This window comes from Uloborus diversus, chromosome 8, assembly GCF_026930045.1.
Source record: "Uloborus diversus isolate 005 chromosome 8, Udiv.v.3.1, whole genome shotgun sequence".
Lineage (NCBI taxonomy): Eukaryota > Metazoa > Arthropoda > Arachnida > Araneae > Uloboridae > Uloborus > Uloborus diversus.
Genome location: NC_072738.1, coordinates 78,528,415 through 78,549,753, shown reverse-complemented (window position 1 = coordinate 78,549,753; position 21,339 = coordinate 78,528,415). Strand labels below are relative to the sequence as shown.

The 21,339-nt window shown below is 32.5% G+C and overlaps 1 protein-coding gene across 1 annotated transcript in view; it reads right to left on the bottom strand.

The window, feature by feature from the left end:
• Window positions 1-21,339, bottom strand: part of LOC129228270 (protein crumbs-like) — a 138,233-nt gene that overhangs the window by 19,438 nt on the left and 97,456 nt on the right. The window contains exons 9-17 of the mRNA XM_054862939.1: window positions 18,395-18,545; window positions 14,534-14,861; window positions 12,924-13,475; window positions 10,695-12,028; window positions 9,664-9,983; window positions 7,859-8,074; window positions 5,572-5,759; window positions 3,603-3,715; window positions 1,516-2,287 (exon numbers count right to left, since the gene is read on the bottom strand). Coding sequence (XP_054718914.1) covers window positions 1,516-2,287; window positions 3,603-3,715; window positions 5,572-5,759; window positions 7,859-8,074; window positions 9,664-9,983; window positions 10,695-12,028; window positions 12,924-13,475; window positions 14,534-14,861; window positions 18,395-18,545 — 3,974 coding nt within the window. The remainder of the gene's footprint in view (window positions 1-1,515; window positions 2,288-3,602; window positions 3,716-5,571; window positions 5,760-7,858; window positions 8,075-9,663; window positions 9,984-10,694; window positions 12,029-12,923; window positions 13,476-14,533; window positions 14,862-18,394; window positions 18,546-21,339) is intronic.

The following is a 21,339-nucleotide window of genomic DNA, read 5'->3' as shown; positions in this document are numbered from 1 at the left end:
AGGATAAAAAGTTTTCATCCTTACTTAACCACTTTCGTACTCAAAAAATAGTTTTAACAAAATTCCAGTCAATATTTTTTCCGCTAATTTTGCAATCAACTATAATAAGCTAGAACTTAACTTGTTGTTCTATTACTAGATGGCAGCACAAGTATTTGTCGCGGAAAAAGACTTTATTTATGGTATCGTTATGGGAGGGGGGGGGGAGAAGCAATTATAAATAACTTGGCATGATGACTGTACCGCCACAGCAAGAAAAAACAAACATCATGTGAGGTGTTGAATCAAACAGAAAGGAATACCGATTGAAAAGCGATAGCTTTGTGCAAGGTAAATTAGATAAAAATGGAACAACGTTTAAAAGCACAAAAAGGATAAAAAGTTTTTAAAACGCAGGCAGGTTTCGGAGGCAATAGCCTCTTTCCTCAGTGCGAAATGAACAAATGGATGAATCAAGGTCAAGAAAGAGTTTTAATGCGTAACCGGAAAAACATTGACCAATCAGCTATCAGCGAGTGCTGAGGCAAAAAAAGACGTATTCTAACATGCGTAATTTACAGACCCATAAATAAACTTTCTTTTTCCAAACTGAAGGACCCAATCCAACCACTTGATCAGTGGGGCATATATCACATTCCTTGTCAATGTAATATCGGTTACGTGGGACAGACAAGGCGTTCACTTAAATTTTGTTTGAAAGAACATGAAAACCTTTGTTAAAAAACAGGAACTGAACAAATCTTCAATCGCTAAACATTCTTGGGACACAGGGAACAATTTTCTCTTTTTGGAAGCCAAGTTCATTTGCAGACCTACTACAGTAGGTGAATTAGATTTTCTGGAATCCTTTTACATTCATAAAAACTTAAATAATCTTTGCAATGAATCTTTTGCTGCTTCGCATTTTTCTCCAATCTTATTCAATCTTACATGTTAGAATACGTCATATTTTGCCTCAGCACTCGCTGATAGCTGATTGGTCAATGTTTTTCCGGTTACGCATTTAACCTCTCCCTTGACCTTGATTCATCCATTTGTCCATTTAGCACTGAGGAAGGCAGCTATTGCCTCCAAAACATGTCTGAGTTTTAAAAACTTTTTATCCTTTTTGTGCTTTTAAACACTGTTCCATTTTTATCTAAGAAAGCAATACCATTCATTACCAGAGTTCAAAGTGTGCACTGTATGTTGTTCGAACCACAATCTAAACGGTACTCAAGTTCAGATGTCTGCAAATGGTGCTTATATTAAACCTTAGTAATGAAAGATATTGCTTTCTGTTTAATAAAATGATTAAACACCTCACATGACGTTTGTTTTTCTTACTGTAACTTTACAGTTGTCACAGAAGTTATTTATAGTTAAACTTTTTTCTGATGTCTTCGAGAATTCTTGAACCTGTGAGGTATTATGGAACAAACAATATAGTGATACGACAATCTGTTTCTTTTCTAAGCATTTTTATGTGTCAAAGACTTTTCGGACACCCTGTAGCTGATACTTATATTGACTTACCTTGAGCCAGTGTACTCTTTTGGGCAAGTGCATTTCAATCCACTATTCATAGGATCATGGTAACACACTCCTTCATTCTTGCATGGGCTTTTATTAACACACATATCTATATCACAGAATTGCCCTTCATATCCATTATAACAATCACAATCATAGGAACTGGAGCTATTCAAGCAAGTACCTTGTTCACAATCATCATCCCAGCAGAGTATGCATCCCAAATCAATATCTTTATTGGCGAGTTTGAATGGGTTGTCATTATTTTGAAAGACAGATTCATTAAAAAATGATAACAGGTGTCCACCTATTCGAACATCATTCAGACATCCCTTGAAGTTGTTAAAAAATCCTGGTCTGTATCCCAAATAAACATCAGCACCTCCATTCAAAAGTTCGGTAAGGCCGGTGGAGTAGTTATCTTCCGATAAATTTTCGGGATTGTCTGAAACTTTCAAGTGAACGAGATTTTCATCGAACCATAATTCAACCTGTTGCCACTCCCCTTTAGCATCAAACTTCTGGCTGACTGTTTTGTGCAAAGAAAGGTTATCAAAAGAGGGGCCTAGATCCCACTTTACTTTCAGTGTTCCAGAAAGTATTTCAATGTGTAGAAAATGGTTAAAGTCCAATTTTCGAGTATTTTCTAACCACAAAACAGTTCCGTTGCTCATTGAACGGAAAGAAAATGTGATATTTGTTATATTGCTGTTGACATTTTGAACTTGATAGTGTATTCCACTTTGTTTTCCATTAAATGCTGCACTTGCAACACCTATTGGTGAGGAAAAATACATATTTTAATATTTAAAAAAGGTTGAATAAAAAACTATACTGTCTCTTGTTATTAAGGAAATTAGAAATGATTTTTCATTGATACATAAACTAGAATCAAACGTCACAATTCATTAACAGTGAGTTACAATTTTAATGAAAATTATGCAGCCAGTAAGTGAGAATGATGAATCAATGCCAACTTTCTATTTTGTTCAAATTACTTTTACATCATTTTTAACGTATGTTATTTATTGTTTTGTGTAAATTATTGGAAAAATATACCTTTTTAGCGACAAACAATAACAACATAACTTAAAAACATTTCTTTTTTGAATTGCTATAAATCAAATACTTAATTACATTAAAAACTTTTTAAGGAAAAAATTGGGAGGGTCATTGGGTCCCCTAACGCTGCCAAAGCTAGCTTAAATTTCACTTCAGTTTTGAAATAATTTAGTCGAGAATCCCCTTTACTTTAGTTTTACCAAAAATTGCCTAAATTTGCTATTTTGGCGTCAGTTTTCAAAATTCTTCTGGTAGAGGAGTTTGAACTAATCTCCCTTCTCCCGACTAAAACTGGGTTTTTAAGACTTATTTATAAAATTTTTGTGGGGAGGTCTTCCGACCTCCCAGGTCTGTCCTATTGCTGACGCTACCAAAGACAGTTTAAATTTCATTTTTAGGTCTTGTAGCATTTGGCATATAACTTTTCTGTCAACGCACTAAATTGCGCAACAAGAATTTCTCAATGTTAAACTTGTCTAACACTTTTTAAATTTATTCTCATTTTGTTCTTGTGTCTCAAATTAAATGCAATTATTTTGAAAAGGGCCCTGTCAGAATTCTCCAATTGGGCCCCGCAATCTTAAAGGTTTGTTCTGAGGGTGCAACAGAGCCGCAGAAATCAAAAAATTTCCTATGCCCTATAAGTGTAATAGGATTTTAAAAAACACATTTAAACTAGAGAAATTTTTAAAATATATTCTGTATGTGAGGACCAAGTTGTAGCCACCTTGCATGAGCGCAATGAAAATAATCAGTACAAAAATCTAAGACAAAATAGGTACCATGAAGCAGAAAAAGCTTATCTTTTAAATTAAGAAATTTGATTAAAATTGATTCATAAATAATTGAAAATATATTTCAAGAATAAATAAACAAGAATTTAAAATTTCTTTAGCTTTGGAAATACTCCCTTAAATTCTATTTTTCTTACAGAAAGCATTACAGTGACATTCTGAAACTTTTCTGGAAACAAGAATAGCATGATGTGTGAAAAATGAAGTCCTAATTCATTTTGATATCAAACTTACATTCAAAACCATTTTCAAGATTTCTACATTCAGAATCACTTGGACAAGAGTGTAGAGCACACGGTTTCATTTCTTCACAATTCTTGCCTCTATAATCATCAGGACAAATACAGCTGCAAATACAATTGTAAAGATTAAGCTAAAAGGAAGAAAGCAACAGGCCAAAGAGCACTGAACATAAAAGAAGAAAATATTTCAAATGTTTATTTAAAACTGTTTCAATGAATTCAAAAGATTACTGCAATTGCTTACATTTTATTCAGGAAATGTTTGAACACAGTGTCGATGCATAATAGCGTCTGCCGTTTAGAGAGTTCATGACTCCCATGACCCTCTCTTTGCATCCATTCCTGCATATAAGGGTGATCATGGCCAAAAACCCCACACAGAAAGTAATTTCTTACTGCACAACTGAATGGTATTCTTCTAAGAGTTTGAGAACATGACCAAGTCATGGGCGCCCATATGCAAAGTTGCAAATGGGGGCGAAAATATTTTCCCTGTGGTTTAGCTGGATATTTTCCCCATGGAAACTGATTTCAGGACATATTAGAGTCATTAAAATTTGACATTTTTAATAACTTATTCATTAATGGCTGGAGAAGAAATGTTTTTACATTTTTGCAAAGAAAAAAGTACTAAAAGCACAGAAGTTCTAATTTCAAAGGGGGAGGGGGGCTCGAGCCCCCCTTGCCCCCTATATAGGTATCCTTGGACCAAGTTCTTTTTTGAAATGCATGAGTCACAATCAAATATTTGTCAAAAAATAAGTAAATAATTTTAAGAATTAAATTTGAGGTCTCATATGACAGAGGATAAAAGTAGGGTAACGGCACCAGAGTAACAGACATGCTTAAGACATCGCTCTCAGGCTAAGTCAATTTTCTGAGACTTTTATTGTATTTAGACTTTTAAAACTTTTTCTCTGATGAAACTACATCTTATCTACTGTCTGGCTGCTTCAAGTCCTCTAAATTAGGTAGATTTATTTTTTATTTGCTCAATTTCAAAAAAAGTTCTTGACACCGACAATTCTGACGATACCCAGTTACAGATAGAATAAAGATCAGATGAGTAATGGCCAGAATTCCCCTTTTCTCTTCAAAATGTACAAAACTTCATGTTTAGATCAAAACCTTATCCAATTCAAATGAACATGAAGCACCGGCAGACCTCGTGGTGGCTACTCATATAACCTTCAACCACTGCCTTGTAAATACCCACTGGCTCTAAAATTCACTCTGATAACAGCAAGTGGTTGCACCATATTCATGGGTCGCAGCAACATCAGTTTTAACCACCTAAAATTCTAATTATTTAAATCCAAACTTAGGCCTTTCTGTTAATGGACCCTTGTCTGTTACTGGTGGCGTTACCCTAAATGTAAAGAGCAAAAACTATACAATTCCATGTAATTTGCTTGAATATTCAGGTGAATTTAATGCTATCAATGAGAAAAGCGAGAATAACTTCTCTAATGGCCAAAAAATGGCTGACACACACACTGAACTTAACTGTATCAACTTATAAGACTCCCTTCTTATGCATCATTATTATCTTACAGAGTTTGTAAAATGAATAAAATCATTAAAAACTTATTTTAAAGTTTTAAGGTTTATCATATATGTATATCATAGATCTATCTATAAGAGAATGTTTTTGACGAAAAAGGACCTAAATGTCTGTAAAAAATAAAAACTAATAAAAATTAGCATTTCTTATTGGCGTTAATCAATTTGTCTGCATGTTTGGTTCCCATAAATGCAGAATTTTCACAATACTTTGTTTCATCAGAGTTGCTTTATCTCTCTGCACTAGACTTTCAACAATACTTTGACAGCAACCATACTGAATTTTAAAACATTCTCTTTGTACACACACATATATTTAAGTATAAATACATTTATATAAATAGACATTAGGGAAAAATTTTTAATCCTTAAAACATTAAATACAGTAATTAACTTACACATAATCATTCCACGTGTCCTGACACTTTGATTCATGAAGACATGGACTTATGGCATTTGCATTGCAAGGATCATCACTGACCACTGATCGCTGAACACTATCTGTGAACTGAACTTTCCCAAACTCTTCGGGGAAACCTTCATCTACAGCATCAAGGTTGTAAAATACAACTTCCTTATCATTTATCTGACAAAAGAATTTTTCAAATAATTATTTGCATGGTACTGATAAGAAATAAGACAAGTCAAAGAAAACTTGTCAGATATTATGAATTAGCTAAGATATCTTCTGACTGATGGTTTAGATTTCGAAAAACTGTTGAAGAGTAATAAAATTGAGTCAGACAACTTAGATCTTTAATTAAACAATTACTCACTATATATATATATATATATATATATATATATATATATATATAATGATCAAAATTGATATAAAATATTCTACATTTAAACAGCGCAATGTTGCAGCTAAAGTAGTTAAATGTATTGAAAATATAGTAAAGTGTGTAGTTTCACATACACGGGTAGCACAGAAAAAGTGTATGTAACAAAAAGATAAACAAAAATAACAACAACAAAAATGAACATGGAACGTTAAAAAAATAAACTAGGAACATTGAAAACAAGAATTGATGAAATCATGGGTATTAAACTGCTGCTACGTTTACGAAGAGCTGGAGCAGCTGGCATATTAAATATTCTGCAAGGTTTCTGTGCGGGTCAGTATCATACATGCAGCAAAATTGATTAGAAGTAAAAGTATATGTATTTGAATTTACGAACTAATATGTGTAGCTACTTATAATACTAATAAGTAGCTACACATATTAGTTCGTAAATTCAAATACATATACTTTTACTTCTAATCAATTTTGCTGCATGTATGATACTGACCCGCACAGAAACCTTGCAGAATATTTAATATGCCAGCTGCTCCAGCTCTTCGTAAACGTAGCAGCAGTTTAATACCCATGATTTCATCAATTCTTGTTTTCAATGTTCCTAGTTTATTTTTTTAACGTTCCATGTTCATTTTTGTTGTTGTTATTTTTGTTTATCTTTTTGTTACATACACTTTTTCTGTGCTACCCGTGTATGTGAAACTACACACTTTACTATATATATATATATATATATATATATATATGAGACTTATTTTTAAATGTTTTGTAGAACTCCATTTGGCATCTGTGCATATATTATATAAACCAGACGTCTCCAACCTTTTTTGCTCAAGAGCCACATTATAAATTTTTGGGGGCAAGGCTGGACAACAATCCAACAATATTTCAGTTCAGATCGTTTAGTTATTTTGGGTCAAAAGAGGGGAAAAGAACAGGAAAGCGACTAATCTCCATAAATTTTTTGAAATTGAAGTCTCAAAAATGCATATTTGAACTATTCTTGGTGACTTTCGAGAGGAAAGTGAAAGCTTTACTCTAGGGAGAGGCAGTTGCCCCTTCCTGCCGCCCTCTGAGTATTATCATGCTTTCTGTGGTTTTTGAGATTTTTTTCGGCTTAGATTTCTTTTAAAAAATGCTTAAAAAGAAATATATTATCAAATAAACAATATATATGTTTTCAGTTAGTAAGCATCCTGTGGGTCGTAGGCTGGAGAAACCTGCTACAAACCTTATTTACCAATGCTATCATTAATACATTCGCTGTTGATCTTGGGTCGGTGTGTGATGATAAAGATTTTCTAATCCTCAGCTTTTATTGTTCATTTAGTGTGTCTGATAGTATTGACATGCAGTTAATTTAGCGGCAGCAAAAGTGTTGAAGTCATGGAACACTGAGAGTGACAAAACTAATTTTTGTTAAAAAACTTAACTTCATGTGATTTTTTTGAAAAAGAAGTGATAATATGTCTTAAATTTAAATCCATAACTTCCAAAAAAAAAAAAATTTTTCATTTCTACAGCACAATTTCGAAGACACCCAATTACATTCTGCTCCACTAGAAATTTTTAAAAGTTTTTCTAAGACGATGGATTAAGTAAATATATTTTAAACTATTTCACATTGAACTATAGATACTCAAAAGCTAAAAAGTGAACCAAAAATGAAATAGAAACTATACATATATAGTATGACAATATTACAACTTGTTTCAGGAGGTCTTGAATAATAATAATAATGGTAAGGTAATGGAAACAAGTAATAACATTTCGGCATAAAAATGTACCAGTAAAAGAAAGAACAATATGAAGCTACAAATAATAGTGAAACTAACCAAATCTTAATGAATGAAAAAAAAAAAAAAACAGGAAATTTACTCACCCTAAAATCTTGAATAACACCTTTGAAAAATGGGATGTCATCTTGAAGCAAAAAGTCGATTTGGTGACGGGAATGAAAAGCAATTTGTCTTTTCTGTCTGGTTGGTTCAGGAATGCTACCTATGTAGAGAACTTCCATGCATATTAAAGAAACAAGGTTTTTCTCCATGATGTCACCATCTATGCTGAGAATTAATGAAGAGCTGTTGTGTTTCACCTGTACAAAATCCATATAAACATTAACATTTTTTTGAAATTTAATGACAAATATTACTTTAATGTGAACAATAGCTATTGTATCGAATTGCAACCAAAATAATTATTAAACTGGCTAACCAAAGAAGTATTGGAAAATTTTTAGCACCACCTTTATAAAAGTCAGGTTAAGTTAATGTTTATAGGTCTTACTGACTTAAAATCAAAATACGAGGCGTATCCGGAAAGTAAGTACCGTTTCGTTCTAATGCCGCTGCAGCGCTGCTGTCGGCGCTTAGTGCATGCGTACTTGTTTCCTCTGTTCATCGGCTACAAACTCGTGCCATTACGGTTGATTTGTCTTGTGTTTTGCGTTTACTGTGGCCGTATATAATGTTTAAAAAAAATTGATGATCCCGCCGACTGTGAAATTCGTTCTGTGATCCGGTTTTTGAATGCAAACGTAGAGGAATGCTCAGTGAAGGAATTGTGTTGCTGCATGACAATGCTCGGCCCCATACCGCTCGTGACACTCAAAGACTAATTGAACACTTCGGTTGGGAGCAGTTTAATCACCCGCCGTACAGCCCAGACTTGGCACCGTCTGATTTCCACTTGTTCCTGCACATGAAACGAGAACTTGGAGGTAGGCGCTTTGCTTGTGATGACGACGCAAAAAACGCTGTAAATTTATGGCTCTCTTCATTGGCGGCAAGTTTCTTTGAGGCAGGTATAAATAAGCTGGTGAGTCGATACGACAAGTGCCTCAACAATGGTGGAAACTATGTTGAAAAATAATTTAAGGTATGATGTTTCATGTAAACATTAAATAATCTTTAAAAAAAAATTTTTTATAGATTTTTTTTCAAAACGGTACTTACTTTCCGGATACGCCTCGTATATTAACTGCTTAGTAAAAAACACTTTAACAACACTGAATAATTATTTTCTGAAGATAATAAGGTAATGAAAAAGAAAAATACCGAAACATGAGCACTAACATAATATAAAGAGACGCAATTACACTTGGGTTAAGATCATAAATACATTTACAATCAAGACCTTCATTGATCACCAGACATCATTTAAAATACAAAGCAAATGTCATTGGCTGCAGAATCTTGATTGATGGCAGTGAGACAAACCATAGTTGCCAACAGCCCTTTTAATTTTTTTTTTTTTTTTTTTTTTGAATTTCAAATGGAGAATCAAGTTTTACAACTCAACAATACAAAAATTTATAAACGAATGAATAATTGGTAAGACAATTTCCTGCCTTTTTTCAATTCTTTTTTTATCTTCTTCCACAGATTTTAGTGGTTTCTCTCAATGAAAGGCTTGGTTAAAGGGTGCAAATGCTTCTTTTTGTATGCAAATTTTCCACAGAACGCAAACTAATAGTAAAACTTTCCAAAAGGGCAAAATTAACATAAAAAGGAAAAATATAATGTTCCAAATAATATAGATCATTTCTACAAATTTCTATATACACGAAAGTGGTACACAGTCAGCAGAAAAGCACATCAGGTGTTTTCCCATATGCTGAAACACAACAATTTAGAAAAAATAATTTGTGCCTCATAATATAAAATGAATGAACTGTTATCTTACTTGAATAAAATGATAATTTCCATCATTCAAGGTTTTGAAATGTGTCAGTTCTGCTATATCACTATTTTGCTGCCTTATGATGATTTGCAGCGTGGCATCCACCAACCTAGCAAGCATGAATGAGCCACTTTCCTGTTCACTACAGTTGCTTGAACCATCCAGTCTGGAGCCCAAATAGAAAGCAAGTCCAGTTGTGTTTCTAGTCCTCAAGAAAAATGATATGTCCACTTGTTGACTCAGCACGGGTTTTTCAGCCTCAGGAATTAAAAGTTCTGCCCTGCTTCTTTCATTTTTGTATCCAAAAGTTGCAGCTTCATAGCCTAAAATATTAAAGAATGTGATAAGACTTAAAACTGTCCTTTGAGTTTAGTATCAGAGAGTCCCCCCCCCCCCCACCCTTTTTGAATTTATATTTGCAGTTCTTCGGAATCAGACGTCTTTAAAAAACAGGTTTCTTGCAACATGATTAAGTAGGAGAAAATGTTATACAGAATTGTGTTAAAGTTAAAAATAGGGACTAAAACTAGTTTGAAAAAATTAATAATCATAATGAATAAATAACTGCATGGAATTGTACATATTTTCTCTTTCAAACTACAATAATTTGAAGAAAAGTTTTCCCCCCTCAACTTTCACATCCCTCTTCAATACTCATGCGTTTAGAATCAACAGTCAGGGGTTCACACAGTTAGAATTAACAGTCAGGGGTTCACACAGTTAGTTCTAAACTTCAGGGGTGGAGGGCCATAAGTCCTTACTTGTTTTGCCCATTTGTATCATTTGATAACCAAATTTGTAAATGCAAAAGCACAAGACAAAATTTTAATAGCATAATAGGTAAATATATGATTCATATAACAATTAGCACATGTAATAAAAGCAAAAATCATAAAAGCTAAGCATTTTATTTTCGAGCTAATTATTAAAAATACATAAAGTTATGTGTTTCCTCATTAATATTTAATATTAAGTTGCTACAATAAAAATATTATAAAAAGAAAGAGTAGTAAAAGAATTTGTGAAAAACTTACTGTATTGACAAGTGACACCAAAATGTGGACGTGAACAAATACATTCATAGCCTAACCAGTTGTCTTTGCAATATCCGTTATGACAAGGAGAGCCTTCACATTGTTCTTCTCTGTAACAACCTTCTTGCGCACCACGGAGTTCACTGTTCTGATTTGGAATGATTATGTCACCATTAATATATATGTCTTGAATGCAGCCAATGAAATCAGGAATTGAATTCCAGCTATTTACTAGTGCCCCACTGTTCACATTTAAATTTTGTAGTGAACCAAAAGTCACCGAGTAGTTCAATTCTGGAAAATCAATAGATTTTTGAACCACCCAACCGGAAACATTGAGAGCAACTTTTTTGGGTACAAAGTTAAGTTCCACAGATTTCCACAAAGAATCGTTCTGGCCATTCTTTGAGAAAAGTTCTGCAATTTGATAACTTCTATCATAGACATCAACTTTGATCATGCCATTCCACAAATACAGCAGGTAATGAATCGAACTACCTGATAAGTATCCAGAATTTATCAGGCCACTGGAAAGCGTGGTACGGAAATGAAACTGCAGTTTGAATGCATTCAGCAAGGCGTTATAATGTGTAACGACCAAAGAGTCATTAGTATTAAATGAAACAGTGGTAGATGTTTCACAAGATCGACCATAGAACCCCGGAGGGCAAAGACAGGAATGAACGTGATTGCCTCTTTCATCAAGATCAGGTACACAAGTAGCCCCATTTTCACAATGAGCATTTATACATCCAAGCAAGTTAGTTTGACAGTTCTTTCCGCCATATTCAGGCAAGCAATCACATTTATAATCAGCAATCAAATCGATGCAAGTTGCACCATTTTCACAAGGCTCAAGCATTTGGCACTCATTGATTTCCCTCCCACAATGCTGACCATCATAACCAAGATGACAAGCACAGTAGTAGTCGTTAATACCATCGATGCATATTCCATTTTTGCATTCATTTATTTCGCAGTCGTCGATGTTGGTTTCACAGTTTGCTCCAGTAAATCCAGAAGAACAAATACATCTGTATCCACTGGCTGTTTCGTAGTTAAAAGACGGGAAGAATCCTAGATAATTCATTTCATAGAGTGTCTGATTTGAGTTTTCTAAGCAGAGAGCACTATTGAGACAAGGTGATGAAGCACATTCTTCTATATCTGTTTCACAATTTTTGCCGCTATAACCTTCATAGCAATGGCATTGGTAGTCCTTCACCTTATCTTCACACTGTGCTCCATGCTGGCAAGGTTTTGATTCACAATCATCTATGTTATTTTCACAGAACATTCCAGAAAATCCTGTGTCAGAACAGTTGCACACAAATCTAAACAGAAAAAAAGAAAAACAGTTAATACCACAGTAAATGAAACTGAATGCATTTTCAACAACCAATACACGATAAATTCCTTTTAAAAGTTATAAGAAATTTTGTTAAGGTATTTGCTATTGATTTCCAATTAATTGCAGCCGTTTAAAATTTCACATGATGGAATGATAAATATTACCATGGTTTTTTTCATGAAAAATAAGTTTCAAGTGCATGTGAATCTTTTATACCACCTGGAGGAAAGTTGGATTAATACTACTTTATTTTCAATGGGACACTCTCTAATACTTTTACGCACTTACAACTCCTTTAAAATAAAAAAATCATATTTCAAATGTAATGATTTTCTTTCTTTTTTTGTTAGCCTATATGTATTGTGTTCATTCATAGAACATATGGTAAAATCACCCAATATGACGGTACTTCCCAATATGGAGTAACTATATATTTCTTAATAAATGCATTTTACATCTACAGAGAATGTCAGAACTAATTGTGTAAGAGTTGATGCTTTGTGTTGTGATGTATTTTCTAATTCATTTGAGCTATAGAGAACAAAAACAAAAGGTACCCCATATTTGGTGCTCTAAAGCTTGACCACAGAGAGATGGCAGATGACCTTGAAGTGAAAATATCATTTGTATCATTTGTAATAAGAGTTTTGTTATTACTTTATAATAAATAGCATCAGCAAGAATGCATGTCCTAATACTCAATGCTTTCTGGCTGATTCTACCAATTACAAATGATAAAAATTATGTTCCCACTTCAAGGCCATCCACCATCCCTCTGTGGTCAAGCTTCAATTAGTTATGCCGTAAATTTTTCTTACAACAGGTAAAGCTTACACTTTTTTTTTTTTCAAATAGAGAAATAAAAACGTTCTGCTTACTGATTTATCATATCAATGCATCTTCCACTGTTCAAACATGGTTGAGATTCACACTCATCTATATTAATCTCACAGTTAATCCCAGAAAAGCCAGGGACACAGGCACACTCATATCGATTGATCAAATCATTGCAAGTCGCTCCATTTTGACAAGGATCAGAAGCACATTCATTGATATCCACTTCACAGTTGATGCCAGCAAACCCGGGTACACAGGTGCAGCTGTAGTTATTGACAATGTCGTTACAAGTTGCATTATTTTTGCAAGGCATTGAGAGGCATTCGTTAAACTCGATGTCACAAAATGTGCCAGTATAACCTGGAGTGCAGTAGCATGCATAAGTACCGAACATGTTTTGGCACAGACCATGAGCACATGGAGAACTTTCGCACTCATTGATGTCGGCTTCACAATGTTTCCCAGAGAGTCCAGGAGGACACTGGCAAGCATAGTTCCCAATGCCGTCAATGCAGGTACCGTTGACGCATGGGTTGCTGCTGCACTCGTCAATATTTGTTGAGCAATCAGCACCGGTGAATCCGATCGGACAGCTGAAATATAGAAAAATAAAATTCTGCATATGCTTTTAAAAACCATGATAATTCAAACGTAGGATAAAAATATCTTCAACTTATAAAATGACAATGAATTTAATAAAAAATTGCATATGAGGCAGCGAGAAGCAAAGGGATGCAAGTGCAAAAATCGAAAATTTAGAGATAACCTGCACAAATGGAAGGAGAACCTCTCCTTTGCGCTGGTGCAAAGGATAGTACTAGTAGCCTATGCTATACAGCATGATTTAGAAAAAAAAAATTCAATGAAAGCCAACCTAGAATCTGAACTTCAAATGTGGTATTCTCGAAACTTAAAAAAGTTCTTCTCACAAAAATATAGGTATCATATAAACAAATCCACAAATAAGAAGCAGAAGAAATGAAGAGTTGTACATCAATTATGACTATCTACCTAATGAAAAATAAGAATTGTAACCAAACTTAATTGTTGACATTTTAACGTCAGTTTCAGTATTTAAAAGCTTTTTTCTACAACACTTATATAAACATACAAAAAAGTAATTTAACTTTATCATGAAATCTCACTTTTTTTAAAGAAAAATGACATTTTCTAATTTTATTTGTTACTATTATAATAATTGCATAGAAAATTCAGACTATGTATCCACAAAATTTTACATTAATTTTACCAAGTTTTAGATACAGAAGTATTTTACTCAAGTTACACAAATTACAGACATTTAATTATTGCATATATATATAACCAAAATTTATTGTACTTTATGGAAATATAAACATTTTATGTACATTAGTATTTTTCTGTACAAATGGATTTTATATAAATTCCTTTCTTTTTAAACCACTAAAAAATACCACAGGTATTTATAAAAAAATTCCTTCTTCTAGAAAATGTGTAAGTATGGAAGAGTTGAATTCAAAATTTCAGAAAATTTACTATATTGTTTTCAAGTTAAATTCCAAAGTATGAAGAAATTATCCCCATATGAGTTTACTAGTATCCAATGAGTAAATGTTGACATGCAACTAATATCTTTTTTTTTTTTTTTTTTGAAAAAGGCAAGATACCATACCGGCACTCATAGGAATTCCTTTGATCAATGCATATTTTGCCAGGTGGACAGACAATGCCTTCACAATCGTCAATGTCGACCTCGCATCGAGGTCCTAAATATCCAGTGGGGCAAGCACACGTGAAGTCATGTGATGGGATATTGGTTCGGCATTCGCCTTCGTTCATACATGGAGATGAGCTGCAAGCATCATAGACTTCCAGGCAATTCTTTCCCATGAAATCTTCCGGACATTGGCACGAAAAGTCATTGATGAGATCTGTACACGTCCCACCATTTAAGCATGGACTTGATTCACATTCATTTATATTTACTTCACAAAGCATTCCTGGAAATAATTGTGCATGAGTTTATTACTGACAAAATTTAAGAGAAAAAATTTTTTACGTAAATTTTATGTAAAATGCAGCATATTTGGAACTTAGCTGGGATCCATATACTGAGAAAATTTATTAGAAATATCAATTTTAAGATTCAAATTCTACAGCTCCAAATGTTAGACTTCTATCTCAATTAATTATGTAGGTATTAACCTTATAAAAGTGAATATTAAGCCTTACACCTAAACAACAGACAGTAACAGAGAAGCTTCTAGAGTATTCCCTACAATAAAATAGATAAAATACTTATTTATTTCATTTACTGTATCATGAAAAGTGTCATTCAGTCTAATTTGTCTTTTTACAGCTGGTTTTAACTTTAAATGCCAGCACAGCAAACAACACCCTGTTCTTTAAACAAGAAATTAAATTTTCCTTTGACACCTAGAGTAATGGTTTACTATCCTATACTTAATTTTAGTCAATAGAGAATATACTTCACACATTAAGACTCACTTGGTAAAAAAATTTGAAAGATTTACATACAAAAAATTTTAAGAAGTACCACACAAGACAATTTTCGCTCCCTTACAGTTTTTGCAACATTCATTTACAAAATTATAAAACTTTTTAAAGCAGAAAACAGAGAAATGAGAATACTTAGCACTGTTACATAAAACAATCTAGAATGTTATGAGTTTAGAAAACATTCTGTGAAATGAAACAAATCATGCACCAAATGTAAATTGGGCATTTGATTAGCTTATTTTTTTTTCCCAAGATTGTCAAAGCACATACAGTTGAAGATTATTTTATAAAAATGTTTTTTCAAATAAATATTATCAAGAAAAAGGTATCAAGTATGAATTATCTTATATAAAACTAAGAAAGGTGCATATGTGCAAGAGGGGATTTCCCTGCACACATACAGTAAACTCCCGGTTATCCACGGAATAGGGTGACACGGTAAACACAGATAAGCGAAAACCGTGGATTATCTGAATAATAGGTAAAAACGATACTTAACATTATGATAAGCTAAAAAACATTAATAACAATCTCACCTACATTTAAATTATAGCTAAAAACATTACTACATTGCATCTACTAAGATTTAACTCGAAAAACATATGTAAAATCAATAACAACCAACATAATCATAAGTTTCAGAGAAAAAAAAATGTGAACCGCGGATAATCTGACCCCCGATAATTGGGAGTTTACTGTAATGCAAGGGCGCCCATATAGGAAGGCAAAGGGGGGGGGCTCAAGCCCCCCCTTAGAAATGAGAACTTCCTTGCTTTTAGTGCTTTTGTCTTTGCAAAAATGTATAAAAATTTCTTTTCCAGCCAATAATGAATAAGTTATTAAAAATGTCAAATTTTAATATCTCTAATCTGTACTGAAATCAGTATCCATGGGTAAAATATTCTGCTAAACCATGGAGAAATTTTTTGTGCCCCACCTTAAAATTTTGCATATGGGCGTCCTTGCTGTAATGTGTTTTTGATTTCACATAAACTGTATATCATAAGTAGAAACCTTAAACAATCTTCAAACCTCAAAGTAAAATCTTTTATAATTTGCACATGGATAACTCAACCACCCAACTAATTTAACATTTATTTTTCCATCGGTCAGCCCAACGCTAATTTCAACGGGAGAAAATTCTCTAATTTGAAACACATTTGCAGGAACCCCAGTAAGTCAACCTCCACTGACCATTCTAGACCAGATTTTGCTTCTGATATTCTCTCACATTGACTATTTCCGAGATTTTTATGTCAAGGTTTTTTGGTCAGTGTCGATTAACTCTTTTTTGGAAAAAAGATTTTTTTAGGAAGGATCCCAACTTTACATTCTGCACTGTTGCTGCAATCAGGATGCTAGAAAGGGTTGGAGGTGGTGCAAGTGGACTCAAGTAAAATTTTCTGAAGACTGAAATTTTCGGATGCTTAATCCCCTGGCCCCTTCAACTGTAAAAACTCTTCAAATATGCATACAAAAATCATTGAAAAAAAACACTCAATTTGTTTTTTAAGTACTATCAGCCCCGCTTAATCGAATAACGTCTGTTTCAAGAAATTTTATTTGATTAAGTGGGGTATTTAATTATATAAGCGAGGAAATTTTCTTTATCTCTCTAAATTGACAACATTTGTCTAAAAACATAATAATAATATATCAATAGCTATATGAAGGAAATAATAAATGTTAATGGCAAAAAGTTTTTGAAATAAGTTAAATAAACAACAAAGTAATTTAACAATTATTTTGTATATTAAAAGTATGTATGAAAATTATAAAAAGTAACTTAAAACTTGAGTTATGAAATCTGTTTGAGTATCGTTTTTCCATCCATTCTTTTTTGAAAAATTCCATAATAGTGGATTGCTTGCTCAAGGTCATTTGGGAAAATATTTCCGACTCCCTTTCCCCCCTCCTCGTCAATCATGTTTTATATTTAATATTTATCAATTTATTAATGTCTAAAATGTGCATATTTCTTTGTGTTATTTAATTCAATCATTGGCTTAGTTATCTATTGTTTTTATTTTATTTATTTATTTGTGATGGTAAAAAAGAATTTTGTTACAATATTGGAAATGTTTAGATGGAATATGAATGTTTGTTTTCTTCCCCAAAAACCTCGCCTTACCCGCAACTGAAGGAAAGCCTGTTAACAGCACCACAGATGACCCATAAGAATGATGAGAACTTGCTGTTTGCCAACTCTTTGTACAGCCCTGATGTGATTGGACAATTAGTTATCTTATATAATTAAAAACTGAGCGTAGGTATCTATGTATGTACCTATGTATCTATGTCCACGTTTCTTCTCCCGAACAACAGTGAACTGACCATCGAGCCAGGTATCGATGAATTCGTAATCTTCCCATCTTTATGTTTGGCTATTTAACATAATCCTCCGATCATTATTAGCGGATATATATGAATAAAAAACTATTCATTATGACACTTGAATTTCGACATAAAATCCCTATTTTTCGAAGGCTTTCCTCCATTCAAATTATTATTCAGTGCTTCATCTCAACCTTCCACAACAGTGCTTTTATTAAAATTTATAGCGTGAAGAAAATCATCGAGATGAAAGATCTGTTGCCATTTTTTTTCTTCAATATGAACAAATAAAATTATGGGTTTTGTTTTGAGGCTTTTCCTGTAATCGGGCGATTTAAAATGTTTCCTTTTTGGTTATTTTTCCGAAATCTGCTGCAAAATTTCTGTTTTTTTTTTGTATAAGCCTGATTGCTGAACATGCATCACTTGACATAATTTTTATTTTTGAAGTGGACCGTGCAAAGCCGGGCGACATAGCTAGCAGATTTTAAAATTAGCTTTTCAAGGTTGCAATAAAACATATAAAATATATATATATATATAATAATACGTGTGTCAGTTATAATGTTACTACAGACATTATGAAGCACATTTTAGAAACTAAAAGTCAAGTTGACTTTTTGATCACCCAGTAAAAATATTTATAATTTGAATCAAATTCTTATGTACTATTTCTTACCAGTGTATCCAGGGTCACAATTACAAGTAAAATTGTTCAGGAAATCTACGCACTGACCATGCATGCAGGGTTGGGTAAGACATTCATCAATATTTTCATTGCAAGTTTTACCTTCCCACCCAGGAAGACATTCACAAAAGTAGTCATTAACCTATTTAAATGATAAAAATCATGCATACAACTTTATATCACTTACAACTCATGCACTATGGAAACACCATCACAACAAAGAACATTTTCTATATCATGCAAAACAAATGCCAAAATTATTTTCTAAAATTTTTTAAATAATTTAAATTAAAAAATCCCAATTTCAGAAACTAGTGGCTGATCTACACATGCTCTCATAGATGCAACAAACATTTCACCTTATGTCAAAGAAACAAATTATGAAGTTTTATTGTTTTTTTTTCTTTCAAGAGAAGTATTATTTGTACTCAAAATTTTAGTCAAACTAGGGTCACATACTTTCTGATTTTTTTCCCTCCTTAAATCCAAATTATGGATTATTTCAGCACATTTTGCTTTTACTACTAGTACAGAGGTAAAATTGTACATTTATGTAGGTTAGAAAGCATACAACTCATTTATTTTGCAACTAAAATATATTTTTATGCACTCCTTTCCTCAAACCTTTGGTTCCTCAATCAATTCAAAATTAGTGAACAAAATCGGGTTATTTTTCAAAATGTTTTTATACCCAGCCCACGGTAGGAAGGGCTTGGAAATTAACTTTGGTAATAAATCATATTTTTCCTTTTTTAATTCTTACTCTATAATTCAAAGAATGCATTTTCAACTATTCGCACAGCCATTAAACATTCGTGAAATTAGGATTTATTTTAGCGTCACAAGTTAGAAAAGTAAGTTTGCTTGCATGCCTGAGACAAAAACTATTTAACAAACAATAATGAAGTTCAACTAATGATAAAAACAGAAAACACGCATACAATAATTTAATGCATAATAATGCTCTATTTACACAAGGTTCTGTAGGGAAACAGCAAATGTACAAAATTACACTAAAGTATATGAAACTAGGATCATTCATCCCCATAAAGTGCAATGTACATACAGTTGAACTCTGTTAATACCAAAAGTCAAAAATCCACCAATTTGTTTGTATTAGCCGTTATTTGAAACAATCGTGAATGAGTGATACTGTGAAAAAACAAAGGAGTGCTTATCTATACTTAAAAAATATTACTACTAACACACACATCATTGTAATCTAACTGTTAGTACATTCAAAAAAACATTATTTCTTATAAACTTTCTCTTTTTGGAAAACATTGAAAATGAAAAATGATAATCGACAATCGCAGAATAGGTTGTGATCCACAATGAAAGATGAGCAGTTTTATTTCCGAGTAAATTGAAATGTCCACAGCTAAACAAATGTATAGGCTTTATTTTCAATGCAAAATATTTAACACTTTCTCATTAATACAAAATGGGACTTCTACTACTAACAAAATGAAGAATAATTTAAAAAAAAAAGAAAATTACACTATTCAACCACGAACATTTTAAGTAAAGAGGTCAGACATTTTTGTTTGTTTTTGCCGATACTTTCAATTTAATGATGTATTATATGTGAAATTTTTAATGTAATCAGATAACAAACCAAACTTAACGAACAAAATGTTTGTTTCAGCAGTGATTTTATAATAAACATGATCGTATTAAGGGAGTTCAACTGTATTTTTTTCCTTGAGACTAAGAGTATATGTTAGTGATTAATGCAAATTCAGAGGTAATACTAAAATTAAGTCAATAAAAAATGGATGCATCGGAAATATTTTTAAATCTACTGGTATCAACTGTTATAAGGGTCACTTAAAATCAAAAGAACAACTGTATTTACAAAAATATTGAACAGAAGAGTGCATAACAGAAATTTAAACTCTGCTTAGAGTATGGAGGTTTTTTTTAAAGTTTAAAATACATAATTTATCCTCAATTTCATTTTTTGCCTGCAAGTTTAAAAAATGATTGTGATTTTTGTGATTTTGAATGTATTTCAGTACAACTAAAAAATAGTGCCGATGCTTTTCTGCATTTGGCTGATTTAGGCACCTTTAAACGTTAAATTACAATTCAAAATTCAAATAAATAATATCCTTGAAAATAAATTAAGCCCTTTTTATTTTGGACAATTATTGAATTTAGTGGGCTTTTTTAAAAATAATTTCTATTTTTGAATAGAAAAAAAAAAAAAAACTCATACCACCAAACAATTTAAACACAACACACACATTTTTAGCTAAAAATATCAACTGGTAAAATGTATGTCAGAGTGAAAAAAATTCTAATTGGAAAACAAATTTTTGAATTCTGTTAACCTTTTATTCAATGAACTTTTATATGTACTTACTACAGGGGAAAAAATAGCAATTACAATAACATTCTGATAACTCATACAGCCAAACTATACTATGATATAAAATAAATCCACGGACTAAAAAAGCAAAAAGTACAATATTCAAAGCACGCAAAAATTGTAACTAAAAAAAAGTTTAAGAATTGTATTGGATAGCAGAAAACAGTTTGAGTAGACACTCATAGAAACATTTAATAAGGTCAGTTGGGGTAAGTGCGGTCTTGGGGCAAGTGCAGCTTAGGTTAATAATCAGAAACCGGGAATATCTGCAAGGCTGCTGCCATCTGGGTAGCTTGGTAAACGTTATTACTTTGTACTGCATGCGTTAGATCGCGCTACTTGAATGGTAACTCTACTCCCTCGTTTCCTAACTTTTCTCATTCCCACTACAGTGCCATGTTGTTATGGTTCGAGAAATCATCGTTTCTTTTGTTGTTGTTCTCACTTTTTCGTGCTTCCAAAACGTAAGTACAACTATTTCATGTCTACTTTTCGTATTTTTAAAGCTGAGATTTATTATTTTTTACTTTCAAATCAATTAATTTTAAGGCATTAATAATTA